Source organism: Mya arenaria, chromosome 10 (assembly GCF_026914265.1).
Source record: "Mya arenaria isolate MELC-2E11 chromosome 10, ASM2691426v1".
Classification (NCBI taxonomy): domain Eukaryota; kingdom Metazoa; phylum Mollusca; class Bivalvia; order Myida; family Myidae; genus Mya; species Mya arenaria.
In genome coordinates this window covers 44,947,959-44,964,007 of record NC_069131.1, presented here as the reverse complement: position 1 = coordinate 44,964,007, position 16,049 = coordinate 44,947,959, and the positions used below count along the sequence as shown (strand labels likewise).

Here is a 16,049-nt window from a genome sequence, read left to right as displayed (position 1 = left end):
ATGTATGTAACGCTCGTCCTCGCCTTTAGTTCAATATGTATGTAACGCTTGTTCTCTTATTTAAGTGTTCAATATGTATGTAACGCTCGATCTCTTATGCAAGTTTTCAATATGTATGTAACGCACATCCTCTTTATCAAGTGCTCAATATGTATGTAACGCTCGTCCTCTTATTCAAGTGTTCAATATGTGTGTTACGCTCGTCCTCTTATTCAATTGTTCTACATGTTTGTAACGCTCGTCTTCTTGTTCAAGTGTTCTATATGTGTGTAACGCTCGTCCTCTTATTCAAGTGTTCTATCTGTGTGTAACCCTCGTCCTCTTATTCAAGTGTTCTATATGTGTGTAATCCTCGTCCTCTGATTCAAGTGTTCTATATGTGTGTAACGCTCGTCCTCTTATTCAAGTGTTCTATGTGTGTGTGTAACGCTCATCATCTTATTCAAATGTTCTTTAAGTATGTAACGCGCGTCCTCGCCTGTAAGTGCTCTATATGTATGTAACGCTCGTCCTCTTATTCAAGTGTTCAAGATGTATGTAACGCTCATCCTCTTATTCAAATGTTCTATATGGTTGTAACGTTCGTCCTCTTATTCAAATATTCAATAAGTGTGTAACGCTCGTCCTCTTATTGAATTGTTCAATATGTATGTAACGCTCGTCCTCTTATTCAAGTGTTCAATATGAGTGTAACGCGCGTCCTCTTATTTAAGTGTTCAATATGTATGTAACGCTCGTCCTCTGATTCAAGTGTTCAATGTGTTTGTAACACTCATCCTCTTATTCAAATGTTTCATAAGTGTGTAACGCTCGTACTCTTATTCAAGTCTTCAATATGTATGTAACGCTCGTCCTCTTATTCAAGTGTTCAATATGTAGTATTGCTTGTCCTCTTATTTAATTGTTCAATGTAACGCTCGTCCTCTTATTCAAGTGTTCAATATGTAGTATTGCTTGTCCTCTTATTTAATTGTTCAATGTGTATGTAACGCTCGATCTCTTATTCAAGTGTTCAATGTGTATGTAACGCTCGTCCTCTTATTCAAGTGTTCAATGTGTAAGTAACGCTCGAACTCTTATTCAAGTATTCTATATGTATGTAACGCTCGATCTCTTATTCAAGTGTTCAATGTGTATGTAACGCTCGTTCTCTTATTCAATATGTATGTAACGCTCGACCTCTTATTCAAGTGTTCAATATGAGTGTAACGCTCGTTCTCTTATTCAAGTGTTCAATATGTATGTAACGCTCGTTCTCTTATTCAAGTGTTCAATATGTATGTAACGCTCGTTCTCTTATTCAAGTGTTCAATATGTTTGTAACGCTCGTTCTCTTATTCAGGTATTCAATATGTATGTAACGCTCGTCCTCTTATTCAAGTATTCAATATGTATGTAACGCTCGTTCTCTTATTCAAGTGTTCAATATGTATGTAACGCTCGTCCTCTTATTCAAGTGTTCAATAAGTATGCAACGCTCGTCCTCTTATTCAAGTGTTCAATAAGTATATAACGCTCGTCCTCTTATTCAAGTGTTCAATGTGTATGTCACGCTCGTTCTCTTATTCAAATGTTCAATGTGTATGTAACGCTCGTCCTCTTATTCAAGTTCTATATGTATGAAACGCTCGTCCTCTTATTCAAGTGATCAATAAGTATGTTACGCTCGTCCTCTTATTCAAATGTTTTATAAGTGTAACGCTCGTCCTCTTATTCATTTGTTCAATGTGTATGTAACGCTCGTCCTCTATTCAAGTGTTCAATTTGTATGTTACGCATGTCCCCTTGTGCAATCGTCCAATATGTATGTAACCCTTGTCCTGTTGTTCAAAATTTTAAATATGTATGAAGTTCTTGTCGTCTTATTGCTCTATTTAATACGAAAAATTGCTCGTGCTCTTATTGAAGTGATCAATATGTTATGTAACGCTTGTGCTTTTATTCAAGTATTTAATACGTATGCAATAATCATCGTCTGATAATTATTCAACATGAACTTAATTCAAGTGCTTTATATGTATGTAATGATGACTCTTTTATTCAAGTTTCTAATTCACTATGTATATAACGATTGTCCTCTTTTTTAACTGTTTAATAATTATGTCACACTTGTCCTCTAATTCAAATTTTCAATATGTATGTTTTGTTGAAAAATATTCACTTTGTATGTAACCTTGGTCGTTTAATTTAAGTATTTAATATACATGTAATGCTGTCTTCTTATTTAAGTGTTCAATATGTATCTAATGATGACCCTCTTATTCAAGCGTTAAACATGTATGTTACGATGACCCTCTTATTCAAGCGTTCAATATGTTTGTAACGATGACCCTCTTATTCAAGCGTTCAATATATTTGTAACGATGACCCTCTTATTCAAGCGTTCAATATACTTGTAACGATGACCCTCTTATTCAAGCGTTCAATATATTTGTAACGATGACCCTCTTATTCAAGCGTTCAATATATTTGTAACGATGACCCTCTTATTCAAGCGTTCAATATATTTGTAACGATGACCCTCTTATTCAAGCGTTCAATATGTTGTTTTGATGACCCTCTTATTCAAGCGTTGAATATTATTGTAATGATGACCCTCTTATCCATGCGTTCAGTATGTATGTTGCGATGACCCTCTTTTTCGAGCGTTCAATATGTATTTTGCAATGACCCTCATATTCAAACGTTCAATAAGTATGTTATGATGGCCCTCTTGTTCAAGCGTTCAATAAGTATGTTGCGGTGACCCTCTTATTCAAGCTTTAAATAAGTATGTCACGATGGCCCTCTTATTCAAGCTTTCAATATGTATGTAACGATGACCCTCATATTCAAGCGTTCAATATGTATGTAATGATGACCCACATATTCAAGCGTTCAATACGTATGTAATGATGACCCACATATTCAAGCGTTCAATATGTATGTAATGATGACCCACATATTCAAGCGTTCAATATGTAATGGTGACTCATATTCAAGGGTTAAATGAGTATGTTGCGATGACACTCATATTCAAGAGTTCAATATGTATGTTACAATGACCTTCTAATTCAAGCGTTCAATGAGTATGTTGCGATGACACTCATATTCAAGAGTTCAATATGTATGTTACAATGACCCTCTAATTCAAGCGTTCAATGAGTATGTTGCGATGACACTCATATTCAAGAGTTCAATATGTATGTTACAATGACCCTCTAATTTAAGCGTTCAATGAGTATGTTGCGATGACACTCATATTCAAGAGTTCAATATGTATGTTACAATGACCCTCTAATTCAAGCGTTCAATGAGTATGTTGCGATGACACTCATATTCAAGAGTTCAATACGTATGTTACAATGACCCTCTAATTCAAGCGTTCTATATGTATGTAACGCACGTCCTCTTATTCAAGTGCTCAATATGTATGTAACGCTCGTCCTCTTATTCAAGTGTTCTATATGTATGTAACGCTCGTCCTCTTATTCAAGTGTTTTATGTGTATATAACGCTCGTCCTCTTATTCAAGTGTTGAATATGTATATAACGCTCGTCCTCTTATTCAAGTGCTCAATATGAATGTAACGCTCGTCCTCTTATTGAAGTGTTCTATATGTATGTAACGCTCGTCCTCTTATTCAAGTGTTTTATGTGTATATAACGCTCGTCCTCTTATTCAAGTGTTGAATATGTATATAACGCTCGTCCTCTTATTCAAGTGCTCAATATGAATGTAACGCTCGTCCTCTTATTCAAGTGTTCTATATGTATGTAACGCACGTCCTCTTATTCAAGTGCTCAATATGAATGTAACGCTCGTCCTCTTATTCAAGTGTTCTATATGTATGTAACGCTCGTCCTCTTATTCAAGTGTTTTATGTGTATATAACGCTCGTCCTCTTATTCAAGTGTTGAATATGTATATAACGCTCGTCCTCTTATTCAAGTGCTCAATATGAATGTAACGCTCGTCCTCTTATTGAAGTGTTCTATATGTATGTAGCGCTCGTCCTCTTATTCAAGTGTTTTATGTGTATATAACGCTCGTCCTCTTATTCAAGTGCTCAATATGAATGTAACGCTCGTCCTCTTATTCAAGTGTTCTATATGTATGTAACGCTCGTCCTCTTATTCAAGTGTTCTATATGTATGTAACGCTCGTCCTCTTATTCAAGTGCTCAATATGTATGTAACGCTCGTCCTCATATTCAAGTGTTCAATATGAGTGTAACGTCCGTCCTCTTATTTAAGTGTTCTATGTGTGTGTAACGCTCGTCCTCTTATTCAAGTGCTCAAGATGTATGTAACGCTCGTTTTCTTATTTATGTGTTCAATATATATGTAACGCTCGTCCTCTTATTTAAGTGTTCAATATGTATGTAACTATTGTCCTCTTATTCAATATGTATGTAACTCGTTCTCTTATTCAAGAGTTCAATATGTATGTAACGCTCGCCCTCGCCTGTAAGTGTTCAATATGTATGTAACGCTTTTCCCATTAGCCAAGTGTTCTATATATATCTAACGCTCGTCCTCTTATTCAAGTGTTCTATATGTATGTAACGATCGTCCAATTAACCAAGTGTCCTATATGTATGTAACGCTCGTCCTCGCCTTTAAGTTCAATATGTATGTAACGCTTGTTCTCTTATTTAAGTTTTCAATATGTATGTAACGCTCGATCTCTTATGCAAGTTTTCAATATGTATGTAACGCACATCCTCTTTATCAAGTGCTCAATATGTATGTAACGCTCGTCCTCTTATTCAAGTGTTCAATATGTGTGTTACGCTCGTCCTCTTATTCAATTGTTCTACATGTTTGTAACGCTCGTCTTCTTGTTCAAGTGTTCTATATGTGTGTAACGCTCGTCCTCTTATTCAAGTGTTCTATCTGTGTGTAACCCTCGTCCTCTTATTCAAGTGTTCTATATGTGTGTAATCCTCGTCCTCTGATTCAAGTGTTCTATATGTGTGTAACGCTCGTCCTCTTATTCAAGTGTTCTATGTGTGTGTGTAACGCTCATCATCTTATTCAAATGTTCTTTAAGTATGTAACGCGCGTCCTCGCCTGTAAGTGCTCTATATGTATGTAACGCTCGTCCTCTTATTCAAGTGTTCAAGATGTATGTAACGCTCATCCTCTTATTCAAATGTTCTATATGGTTGTAACGTTCGTCCTCTTATTCAAATATTCAATAAGTGTGTAACGCTCGTCCTCTTATTGAATTGTTCAATATGTATGTAACGCTCGTCCTCTTATTCAAGTGTTCAATATGAGTGTAACGCGCGTCCTCTTATTTAAGTGTTCAATATGTATGTAACGCTCGTCCTCTGATTCAAGTGTTCAATGTGTTTGTAACACTCATCCTCTTATTCAAATGTTTCATAAGTGTGTAACGCTCGTACTCTTATTCAAGTCTTCAATATGTATGTAACGCTCGTCCTCTTATTCAAGTGTTCAATATGTAGTATTGCTTGTCCTCTTATTTAATTGTTCAATGTAACGCTCGTCCTCTTATTCAAGTGTTCAATATGTAGTATTGCTTGTCCTCTTATTTAATTGTTCAATGTGTATGTAACGCTCGATCTCTTATTCAAGTGTTCAATGTGTATGTAACGCTCGTCCTCTTATTCAAGTGTTCAATGTGTAAGTAACGCTCGAACTCTTATTCAAGTATTCTATATGTATGTAACGCTCGATCTCTTATTCAAGTGTTCAATGTGTATGTAACGCTCGTTCTCTTATTCAATATGTATGTAACGCTCGACCTCTTATTCAAGTGTTCAATATGAGTGTAACGCTCGTCCTCTTATTCAAGTGCTCAATATGAATGTAACGCTCGTTCTCTTATTCAAGTGTTCAATATGTATGTAACGCTCGTTCTCTTATTCAAGTGTTCAATATGTTTGTAACGCTCGTTCTCTTATTCAGGTATTCAATATGTATGTAACGCTCGTCCTCTTATTCAAGTATTCAATATGTATGTAACGCTCGTTCTCTTATTCAAGTGTTCAATATGTATGTAACGCTCGTCCTCTTATTCAAGTGTTCAATAAGTATGCAACGCTCGTCCTCTTATTCAAGTGTTCAATAAGTATATAACGCTCGTCCTCTTATTCAAGTGTTCAATGTGTATGTCACGCTCGTTCTCTTATTCAAATGTTCAATGTGTATGTAACGCTCGTCCTCTTATTCAAGTTCTATATGTATGAAACGCTCGTCCTCTTATTCAAGTGATCAATAAGTATGTTACGCTCGTCCTCTTATTCAAATGTTTTATAAGTGTAACGCTCGTCCTCTTATTCATTTGTTCAATGTGTATGTAACGCTCGTCCTCTATTCAAGTGTTCAATTTGTATGTTACGCATGTCCCCTTGTTCAATCGTCCAATATGTATGTAACCCTTGTCCTGTTGTTCAAAATTTTAAATATGTATGAAGTTCTTGTCGTCTTATTGCTCTATTTAATACGAAAAATTGCTCGTGCTCTTATTGAAGTGATCAATATGTTATGTAACGCTTGTGCTTTTATTCAAGTATTTAATACGTATGCAATAATCATCGTCTGATAATTATTCAACATGAACTTAATTCAAGTGCTTTATATGTATGTAATGATGACTCTTTTATTCAAGTTTCTAATTCACTATGTATATAACGATTGTCCTCTTTTTCAACTTTTTAATAATTATGTCACACTTGTCCTCTAATTCAAATTTTCAATATGTATGTTTTGTTGAAAAATATTCACTTTGTATGTAACCTTGGTCGTTTAATTTAAGTATTTAATATACATGTAATGCTGTCTTCTTATTTAAGTGTTCAATATGTATCTAATGATGACCCTCTTATTCAAGCGTTAAACATGTATGTTACGATGACCCTCTTATTCAAGCGTTCAATATGTTTGTAACGATGACCCTCTTATTCAAGCGTTCAATATATTTGTAACGATGACCCTCTTATTCAAGCGTTCAATATACTTGTAACGATGACCCTCTTATTCAAGCGTTCAATATATTTGTAACGATGACCCTCTTATTCAAGCGTTCAATATATTTGTAACGATGACCCTCTTATTCAAGCGTTCAATATATTTGTAACGATGACCCTCTTATTCAAGCGTTCAATATGTTGTTTTGATGACCCTCTTATTCAAGCGTTGAATATTATTGTAATGATGACCCTCTTATCCATGCGTTCAGTATGTATGTTGCGATGACCCTCTTTTTCGAGCGTTCAATATGTATTTTGCAATGACCCTCATATTCAAACGTTCAATAAGTATGTTATGATGGCCCTCTTGTTCAAGCGTTCAATAAGTATGTTGCGGTGACCCTCTTATTCAAGCTTTAAATAAGTATGTCACGATGGCCCTCTTATTCAAGCTTTCAATATGTATGTAACGATGACCCTCATATTCAAGCGTTCAATATGTATGTAATGATGACCCACATATTCAAGCGTTCAATACGTATGTAATGATGACCCACATATTCAAGCGTTCAATATGTATGTAATGATGACCCACATATTCAAGCGTTCAATATGTAATGGTGACTCATATTCAAGGGTTAAATGAGTATGTTGCGATGACACTCATATTCAAGAGTTCAATATGTATGTTACAATGACCTTCTAATTCAAGCGTTCAATGAGTATGTTGCGATGACACTCATATTCAAGAGTTCAATATGTATGTTACAATGACCCTCTAATTCAAGCGTTCAATGAGTATGTTGCGATGACACTCATATTCAAGAGTTCAATATGTATGTTACAATGACCCTCTAATTTAAGCGTTCAATGAGTATGTTGCGATGACACTCATATTCAAGAGTTCAATATGTATGTTACAATGACCCTCTAATTCAAGCGTTCAATGAGTATGTTGCGATGACACTCATATTCAAGAGTTCAATACGTATGTTACAATGACCCTCTAATTCAAGCGTTCTATATGTATGTAACGCACGTCCTCTTATTCAAGTGCTCAATATGTATGTAACGCTCGTCCTCTTATTCAAGTGTTCTATATGTATGTAACGCTCGTCCTCTTATTCAAGTGTTTTATGTGTATATAACGCTCGTCCTCATATTCAAGTGTTGAATATGTATATAACGCTCGTCCTCTTATTCAAGTGCTCAATATGAATGTAACGCTCGTCCTCTTATTCAAGTGTTCTATATGTATGTAACGCTCGTCCTCTTATTCAAGTGTTTTATGTGTATATAACGCTCGTCCTCTTATTCAAGTGCTCAATATGAATGTAACGCTCGTCCTCTTATTCAAGTGTTTTATGTGTATATAACGCTCGTCCTCTTATTCAAGTGCTCAATATGTATGTAACGCTCGTCCTCTTATTCAAGTGTTTTATGTGTATATAACGCTCGTCCTCTTATTCAAGTGCTCAATATGTATGTAACGCTCGTCCTCTTATTCAAGTGTTCTATATGTATGTAACGCTCGTCCTCTTATTCAAGTGTTCTATATGTATGTAACGCACGTCCTCTTATTCAAGTGCTCAATATGTATGTAACGCTCGTCCTCTTATTCAAGTGTTCAATATGAGTGTAACGCTCGTCCTCTTATTTAAGTGTTCCATGTGTGTGTAACGCTCGTCCTCTTATTCAAGTGCTCAATATGTATGTTACAATGACCTTCTAATTCAAGCGTTCAATAAGTATGTTGCGATGACACTCATATTCAAGCGTTCAATATGTATGTTACGATGATCCTCTTATTGACATATTCCCTATGAATGTAATGCTCGTCCTTGTATTAAAAATGTATTTAAGAATCGTCCTTTTAATTATGTAATAAATATTTGTACAATTATGACCCTCTTATTTATGTTTTTCATATAAATGTAACAATCGTCCTCTTTTTCAACATAAACGTAACATTTGACTTCTTATTCAAGTTCTTAAAATGCATGTAACAATGACCCTTTTATTCAAGTATTCATTTCTTCAGGATCATATAGTGGGTACTAACCACGCATTATACATTTCCGAACATTTAAGTGTACTTTGACAACACATCTATGATTTCTTCGCTTACAATCATGCATTAACTGACAACTTAACTATCTTATGAATCTTCTTCATGAATGTCCATTAGTGCACTGGCAATTTATCTATCTTCATGAATGTTCATAAGTGCACTGACAACTCATCTATCTTCTTCATGAATGATACGAGTGCACTGACAAGTTATGTATATTCTTTATGAATGTTCATGAGAGCACTGACAAGTCATTTATCTATCTTCATGAATGTTCATGAGTGCACTGACAACTCATCTATGTTTTTCATGAATGTTCATGAGTGCACGAACAACGTATCTGTCTTCAGGAGTGCACTGACAACTCATGTCTTCTTTATGGACATTCAGGAGTGCACAGACAACTCAAGTCTTCTTCATGGACATTCAGGAGTGCACAGACAACTCATGTCTTCTTTATGGACATTCAGGAGTGCACTGACAACTCATGTATTCTTCATGGACATTCAGGAGTGCACAGACAACTCATGTCTTCTTCATGGACATTCAGGAGTGCACTGACAACTCATGTCTTCTTCATGGACATTCAGGAGTGCACTGACAACTCATGTCTTCTTCATGGACATTCAGGAGTGCACTGACAACTCATGTCTTCTTCATGGACATTCAGGAGTGCACTGACAACTCATGTCTTCTTCATGGACATTCAGGAGTGCACAGATAACTTATCCATCTTCTTCATGGGCATTCATGAGTGCACAGATAACTTATCCATCTTCTTCCTGGACATTCAGGAGAGCACAGATAACTTATCCATCTTCTTCATGGACATTCATGAGTCCACTGACAACTTATCCATCTTCTTCCTGGACATTCAGGAGAGCACAGATAACTTATCCATCTTCTTCATGGACATTCATGAGTCCACTGACAACTTATCCATCTTCTTCATGGACATTCAGGAGTGCACAGACAACTTATCCATCTTCTTCATGGACATTCATGAGTCCACTGACAACTTATCCATCTTCTTCCTGGACATTCAGGAGAGCACAGATAACTTATCCATCTTCTTCATGGACATTCATGAGTCCACTGACAACTTATCCATCTTCTTCATGGACATTCAGGAGTGCACAGACAACTTATCCATCTTCTTCATGGACATTCATGAGTCCACTGACAACTTATCCATCTTCTTCCTGGACATTCAGGAGAGCACAGATAACTTATCCATCTTCTTCATGGACATTCATGAGTCCACTGACAACTTATCCATCTTCTTCATGGACATTCAGGAGTGCACAGACAACTTATCCATCTTCTTCATGGACATTTATGCATGCACTGAAAACATGGGTATGTTCTGCACAACCTTTCATCTGTGCACATATTAGGCATCTGCATTTCTTCATGAGTGTTTGTGCATGCACTGACAATACATCAGTCACTTTAATAAGCATTGTGTGTAATGACAACACATTTTTCTTGTCTTCACAAGTGTTTATGTGGGTGTTTACCAAGCACCTGTCCTATTTTGAGGCAAGTATGCATACCTACAATGTAGATATTTTGAGATTTCAAGTACTCAAAATTATGAAAAATCTGTTTAAAATCCCACATAAAATAGAAACCATGATAATCAATATATCTGTGTGCTGAGTAATAACTGAAATAATTTCAACATTTCATTTCATCAACTATTATAAAAGAAATCATACAAACAAGTGCGATGAACATAATACTACAGATTGAGTCTATCATCTACATGTAGTTGTCCAGTCTTCAACTTTTTCTATCACTTGGACATACACATGTAACCATGATTTTACAAACCAAAGAGGGACTAAATAACCAATCGTAGCACAATTATCCCACACGATGACAATAATCTTTGAAATGATTTACAAGAACATGCATTTCTTTATCAATAGTGTCAATTATTTTCTAAAAACTTCTGGTAAAGAAAGCTATGATACAATATATTCATATTTAAGAAAATGTAAGCACTGAAATTAATTTAAGAGTAATATTGTACAATTAATAATTCAAATTGGTAAATCCAAGCAGTAATACAAGCAGAAATAATATTTATTTCTAAACAATTGGTTTTATTGATCACGTAAGACACAGCTTGTTTGAATTTGATCAACATTTCTATTAATAAGTGATCTTAAGGCAATTTTAATAAAATTCTTACAATATTGTTGGTAAACTTGTTGATAAGAGAGCCAATATCTCCGATATAGTATTTGAGTTAGCAACTTTTTATCACTCTTGTGTTTGATCACTGACATGTCTTATTCACGCTTCGACATTTTAGCACTTTGAAGAGGGAAACAAGTTGTGCACATAGAAATCTTTAACTGAGTGAAATAATACCACTGAATCAGCACTGTAATGTCAATATAGCCACAAAATATTTATTTCCCAATCTGTTGTTCAACTTGTATCCATGACAACAGTATCTGAGGACGTTGCCATGGCGTCTTTTTGAATGTTTTCAAACATGGCTGCCAGATCAGTGTTGGATTTTATTTGCGTCAGAAATTCATTCATTTGTGGACTCTTGTCTGAAACAAAGAAGATGGGTGGCAAACTATTAACCATAGTTATACATGGTTACTTTACCAAAAATAAAATTATGCAAATTTATGAGAGGAGCCCTCATTATAGTTGACATCATGACCTTTTGAAGCCAAAATCAAAAGCATTCATCTACTTTCTACTTACAGGTACACTGAACAATGAGCATAATGCGTTTTAAGACTCTTAACAAAGTCGTTCAATAGTTATTGATCAGAAACAAAAGTGTGACAGGCTAATCCCTAAGTTTCAGCAGTGCTTTGCAGGAAACACAAAAGCAGAGTTTTGATAAAAAGTTATCATTTCCTAAATGACCCGAGGAAATCATTTCTCATATTGACATTTACCTTTAACTACTATAATCAAATCACCAACATACTTGTATTAATGTTAAATTTTGCCCACATCCTCCAAAATTAATGAGAAAGTATACAAATACACCATATTTTACATAGTATTAAATATAATACCCAACTGAACATTGTACATTAACCTTTACAAAATTAGACAGAATTTTGCACACCTAAATCATGTCAAATTTGAAAATAGTTATCGTATTCCTTTTTTTGTTAAAAAATTTACACAGCAAGCATGATTAACATCTAACCTGCGTCAGGAACAGCCAGCAAGGCAGCAACAGCCCTCATAGCTGAGCGTTTCAACTCATCCTGTTTCTCAAACTCTTGTTTGACAGAGTTTGCCTTCACCTTGGTCGTACATGTGGCGCGCAGAGGTTCCACAAGACGGTCTAGTCCTGTAAACATAAAGTTAACATTTATGAAGTTAAAAACTATTAACTATCACTTTTGTTTCCATTTATTTCTATATGTGTTAATATTGTAAATGCTTTTGTAAATATTATATATAAAAAGTTGAAAAAAATATGTATTAACTAAACATGTGGCAAAGCCTGTCTCAATGATTTCCCAGCTTCAAATTAAAACTTAATATGAAAAATTGTTTGCTTACAACTTTTTGAAAACTGTACTTACTCTGCAAGACTGCACTAGGACAGAGATGTGATAACCTGACAAGCATCAAGTAGGTAAGCATCTTAATGTCATAGTGGTCTTTAAGGCCGTCTTCTACGTGGTTCAGGAACTCGAAGATGTCCAGGCGGTCAAGACAAGAGTCCAGCAGGGTGTACATACACTCAAAAGCAGCCTAAACCAAAAGGTTATCTTCAGGTGGTATTTGGTAACATTTCATGAAACGTACTTGAAGATTGTGGCAGAAAGTTTGCCTCATATAAATGTACATTTTTTAGTTATGGAACATTCTGAGACTGTGAAAACCAGTCCATTCATATGTTTATCGCAATGTTACAAGTCTATGTATCAGCAGGTAAAAAAATATATATATGCCTCAACAATAATGGTTAAAGTGTAATCAATGTAGCACTGTGCTGTCAGCTCAAATGAGCAGCGTGGCGATGGATGAGGACATGTAGTTTAAACTTATGTATTTTACAGCCATTGTGAAACAAGTAATTACAACACTACATTATGGCACAATTTTACGCGAGAGTATGGTCTTGTGTTGTTGGGGAAACCAGAGTACCAGTAGGAAACCCTCTTGTCTGGCTTGGTTACCACAAACCAAATTCACATGCGCCCAGGCCAGGAATATAACATGGGTCACCTAGGTGAGAAGGAAGTGCGCTAACCACAGCGCTAAACGTACATTTCCATGTCCATGCTTAGAAATCTTACCCTTAGACAGTTAACAGTTTTTAACCTTTCATGGTAAAAGCCAATAAGGAAATTACCAAGCAGTGTCAGACTGAACCAATGTCTTTTTACATGGCCTGTGCTGATTCTCTTTACATGAAAAGAACTAGCAAATGAAAGTTCTCATCAAGTTCCATCACAATATTATTGAAAAAGGCAGAAAGTGAGACAGTTTAAAGCACCTTTCTGATATCCAGTCCATCATCAAGCGTGTGTTTAAACGGTCCCATCTCCACCTCACGAATCAACTCTTTCTGAAATCAAAAAGAACACTGATAAGTAATGGTAAGGATGAAAGAAAGCGATTGGAATTGAATTATCATTACCCAAAACTAAATTTGAATTCACTCAGATTTCTTATAGAACTTAATTTTAATTTCATAATTTTTAATCAAAGGCTTAACTCACCCTGACTTTGGTTTCATTATACAGATGGGGCAGCATACTGTCTAGAAGATCACGGATCAGAACAGGCTTGTTGTGGGCCGCAGAGTTAAACGTGACAAGAGCTACACGTCGAACATTCAGGTCTGGGTCTTGTAACGTCTCCAAGAACTCTCCAATACACTCTTTAAGGAGAGGGTCTATCACTTGAGGCTGTAAACACATTCACATGTAATACTTCCAAAAGATAACAAGGTAATATCACTTGAGGCTGTAAACACATTCACATGTCATACTTCCAAAAGATAACAAGGTAATGTCAATCTCAAAAAAAAAAATTGTCACTAAGAAATAATGAATAGCATTTAAGATATGGTGACAATATCAATTTGGATGACTCAAAAAGTGGGCATATTACAATATGCTTCTTGATTATGTGTCCTCTTCCTCAATGTGGACATATATTAATCCACTGATTCAGGGGTGTTCATCACTAACTGTGACAACTCTTGTCCTTATATATGATTCATTAAGGTCAGTTTAAAAAGCTACAATATTGAGCTGTGTTACGCAATTCTAACAGATGAAACTGTGAAATTCAAACAGATATACAATGCAGCAACAAGTTGTTCTAAATGTGTACATAAACAAAAATTCTTAAGTTCAGAGAGTCACCATTAAGGACACTAACCTGGTCGGAGATAGTAAACTTTATTGCTGTAACAACAGTGCTACGTGTAAGTGCGGACTGGGATGTCAGGTGTTGCTTTAGCCCGGATAGTAACGTCCGAGGGTCCATCAGGGTCAATTTACCGAGACATTCGGACACAACATTACGGGTCCCTTCCTCAGGACACTCACAATGACTAAATAGCATGTTCCTGAAAGCAAATAAGATTTAAAGACATTAGAATGTGTTGTGTATTCAAGCTGGATTTTAATAGCCCAAAAAATTTCAGTGGTACATTGCAGTATGAATCTTCATACATACAGTATGAAACTTCAGAAAGTACATAGCAGTATGAAACTTCAGGGAGTACTTGCAGTATGAAATTTCAGAATGAACATTGCAGTATGAAACTTTAGAGCGTACATAGCAGTATGAAACTTCAGAGAGTACATTGCAGTATGAAACTTCAGGGAGTACTTGCAGTATGAAACTTCAGAGAGTACTTGCAGTATGAAACTTCAGGGAGTACTTGCAGTATGAAACTTTAGGGAGTACTTGCAGTATGAAACTTAAGCGAGTACTTGCAGTATGAAACTTCAGAGAGTACTTGCACTATGATACTTCAGGGAGTACTTGCAGTATGAAACTTAAGCGAGTACTTGCAGTATGAAACTTCAGAGAGTACTTGCACTATGATACTTCAGGGAGTACTTGCAGTATGAGACTTCAGGGAATACTTGCTGTATGAAGCTTCAGAGAATACTTGCAGTATGATAATTCAGGGAGTACTTGCAGTATGAAATTACAGAGAGTACTTGCAGTATGAAACTTCAGAGAGCTTAAATAGTCTGTCAATATAACTGTCTTGTTTCTTTTAAGAATTGACATTTAGGTCACAAATATTCTGATGGGATTCTTGCCATTTTGACATTGAATGAGGAATACCCTCCAAATGATTTTAAGTTATATGGTCTTATGTATTTTTGTATTTTATGATGTTGTACAAAACTAGCATCTTACCAGATAGTTTGTACATATGGCTTCAACGTGTGAACCCCAGATGCTGTACCAGACTCACAGCTGATAATCTGAAACAAAGTTATTAGCATGGGTAACATTCATTTTATTTCTGTTGAATCAATTAAGCAACATATATGACCTGTGAAAGAATTTTCCAACAGCTTGGGGTGTTTTCTGTAGGCTAGATGTTCTACGATGCCCTCACTTTTAACAAGGGTTTAAACAGCTGATCACTTTCACTACTGCAAAATTACCTATAGTCTGTTTTAGTACGAGAGATTCATGTCCAAAATAGAGTATAGGGCCTTAGACCCCTTTTGAAATTGTTTCAAGTCATTTATATTAATTCCAAGGTACTTCCTACTGTTTTTGATGCAAATGTCTAATCTAAAATAATATTAAAGTGTACAATAGTCTGAAGTTATATCTCTCAATCATGATTTTAGGTTTAATCCTGAACATTAAAGAGAGAACCAATATTTAAAGATTTAGATGTCGAATTAAAGCTGCATTCTCACAGATATACCATTTTTACAACTTTTTTATTTTTTGTCTTGGAAAGAGCAATTTTTTGTGTAGTATCTGCAAACCAATGATATAAGTTTGCTGACAAAAAGTCAGATCGTAGATTATCATATTTCCGTTCGAAAATTAATGTTTTATGG

General features: G+C 35.5%; 1 protein-coding gene across 1 annotated transcript in view; it reads right to left on the bottom strand.

Moving 5' to 3' along the window:
• Positions 1 to 10,669: 10,669 nt before the first annotated feature.
• Positions 10,670 to 16,049, bottom strand: part of LOC128205466 (cullin-associated NEDD8-dissociated protein 1-like) — a 107,029-nt gene continuing 101,649 nt past the window's right edge. The window contains exons 25-31 of the mRNA XM_052907116.1: positions 15,385 to 15,452; positions 14,386 to 14,575; positions 13,719 to 13,907; positions 13,493 to 13,564; positions 12,573 to 12,744; positions 12,188 to 12,334; positions 10,670 to 11,567 (exon numbers count right to left, since the gene is read on the bottom strand). Coding sequence (XP_052763076.1) covers positions 11,437 to 11,567; positions 12,188 to 12,334; positions 12,573 to 12,744; positions 13,493 to 13,564; positions 13,719 to 13,907; positions 14,386 to 14,575; positions 15,385 to 15,452 — 969 coding nt within the window. The 3' untranslated portion in view covers positions 10,670 to 11,436. The remainder of the gene's footprint in view (positions 11,568 to 12,187; positions 12,335 to 12,572; positions 12,745 to 13,492; positions 13,565 to 13,718; positions 13,908 to 14,385; positions 14,576 to 15,384; positions 15,453 to 16,049) is intronic.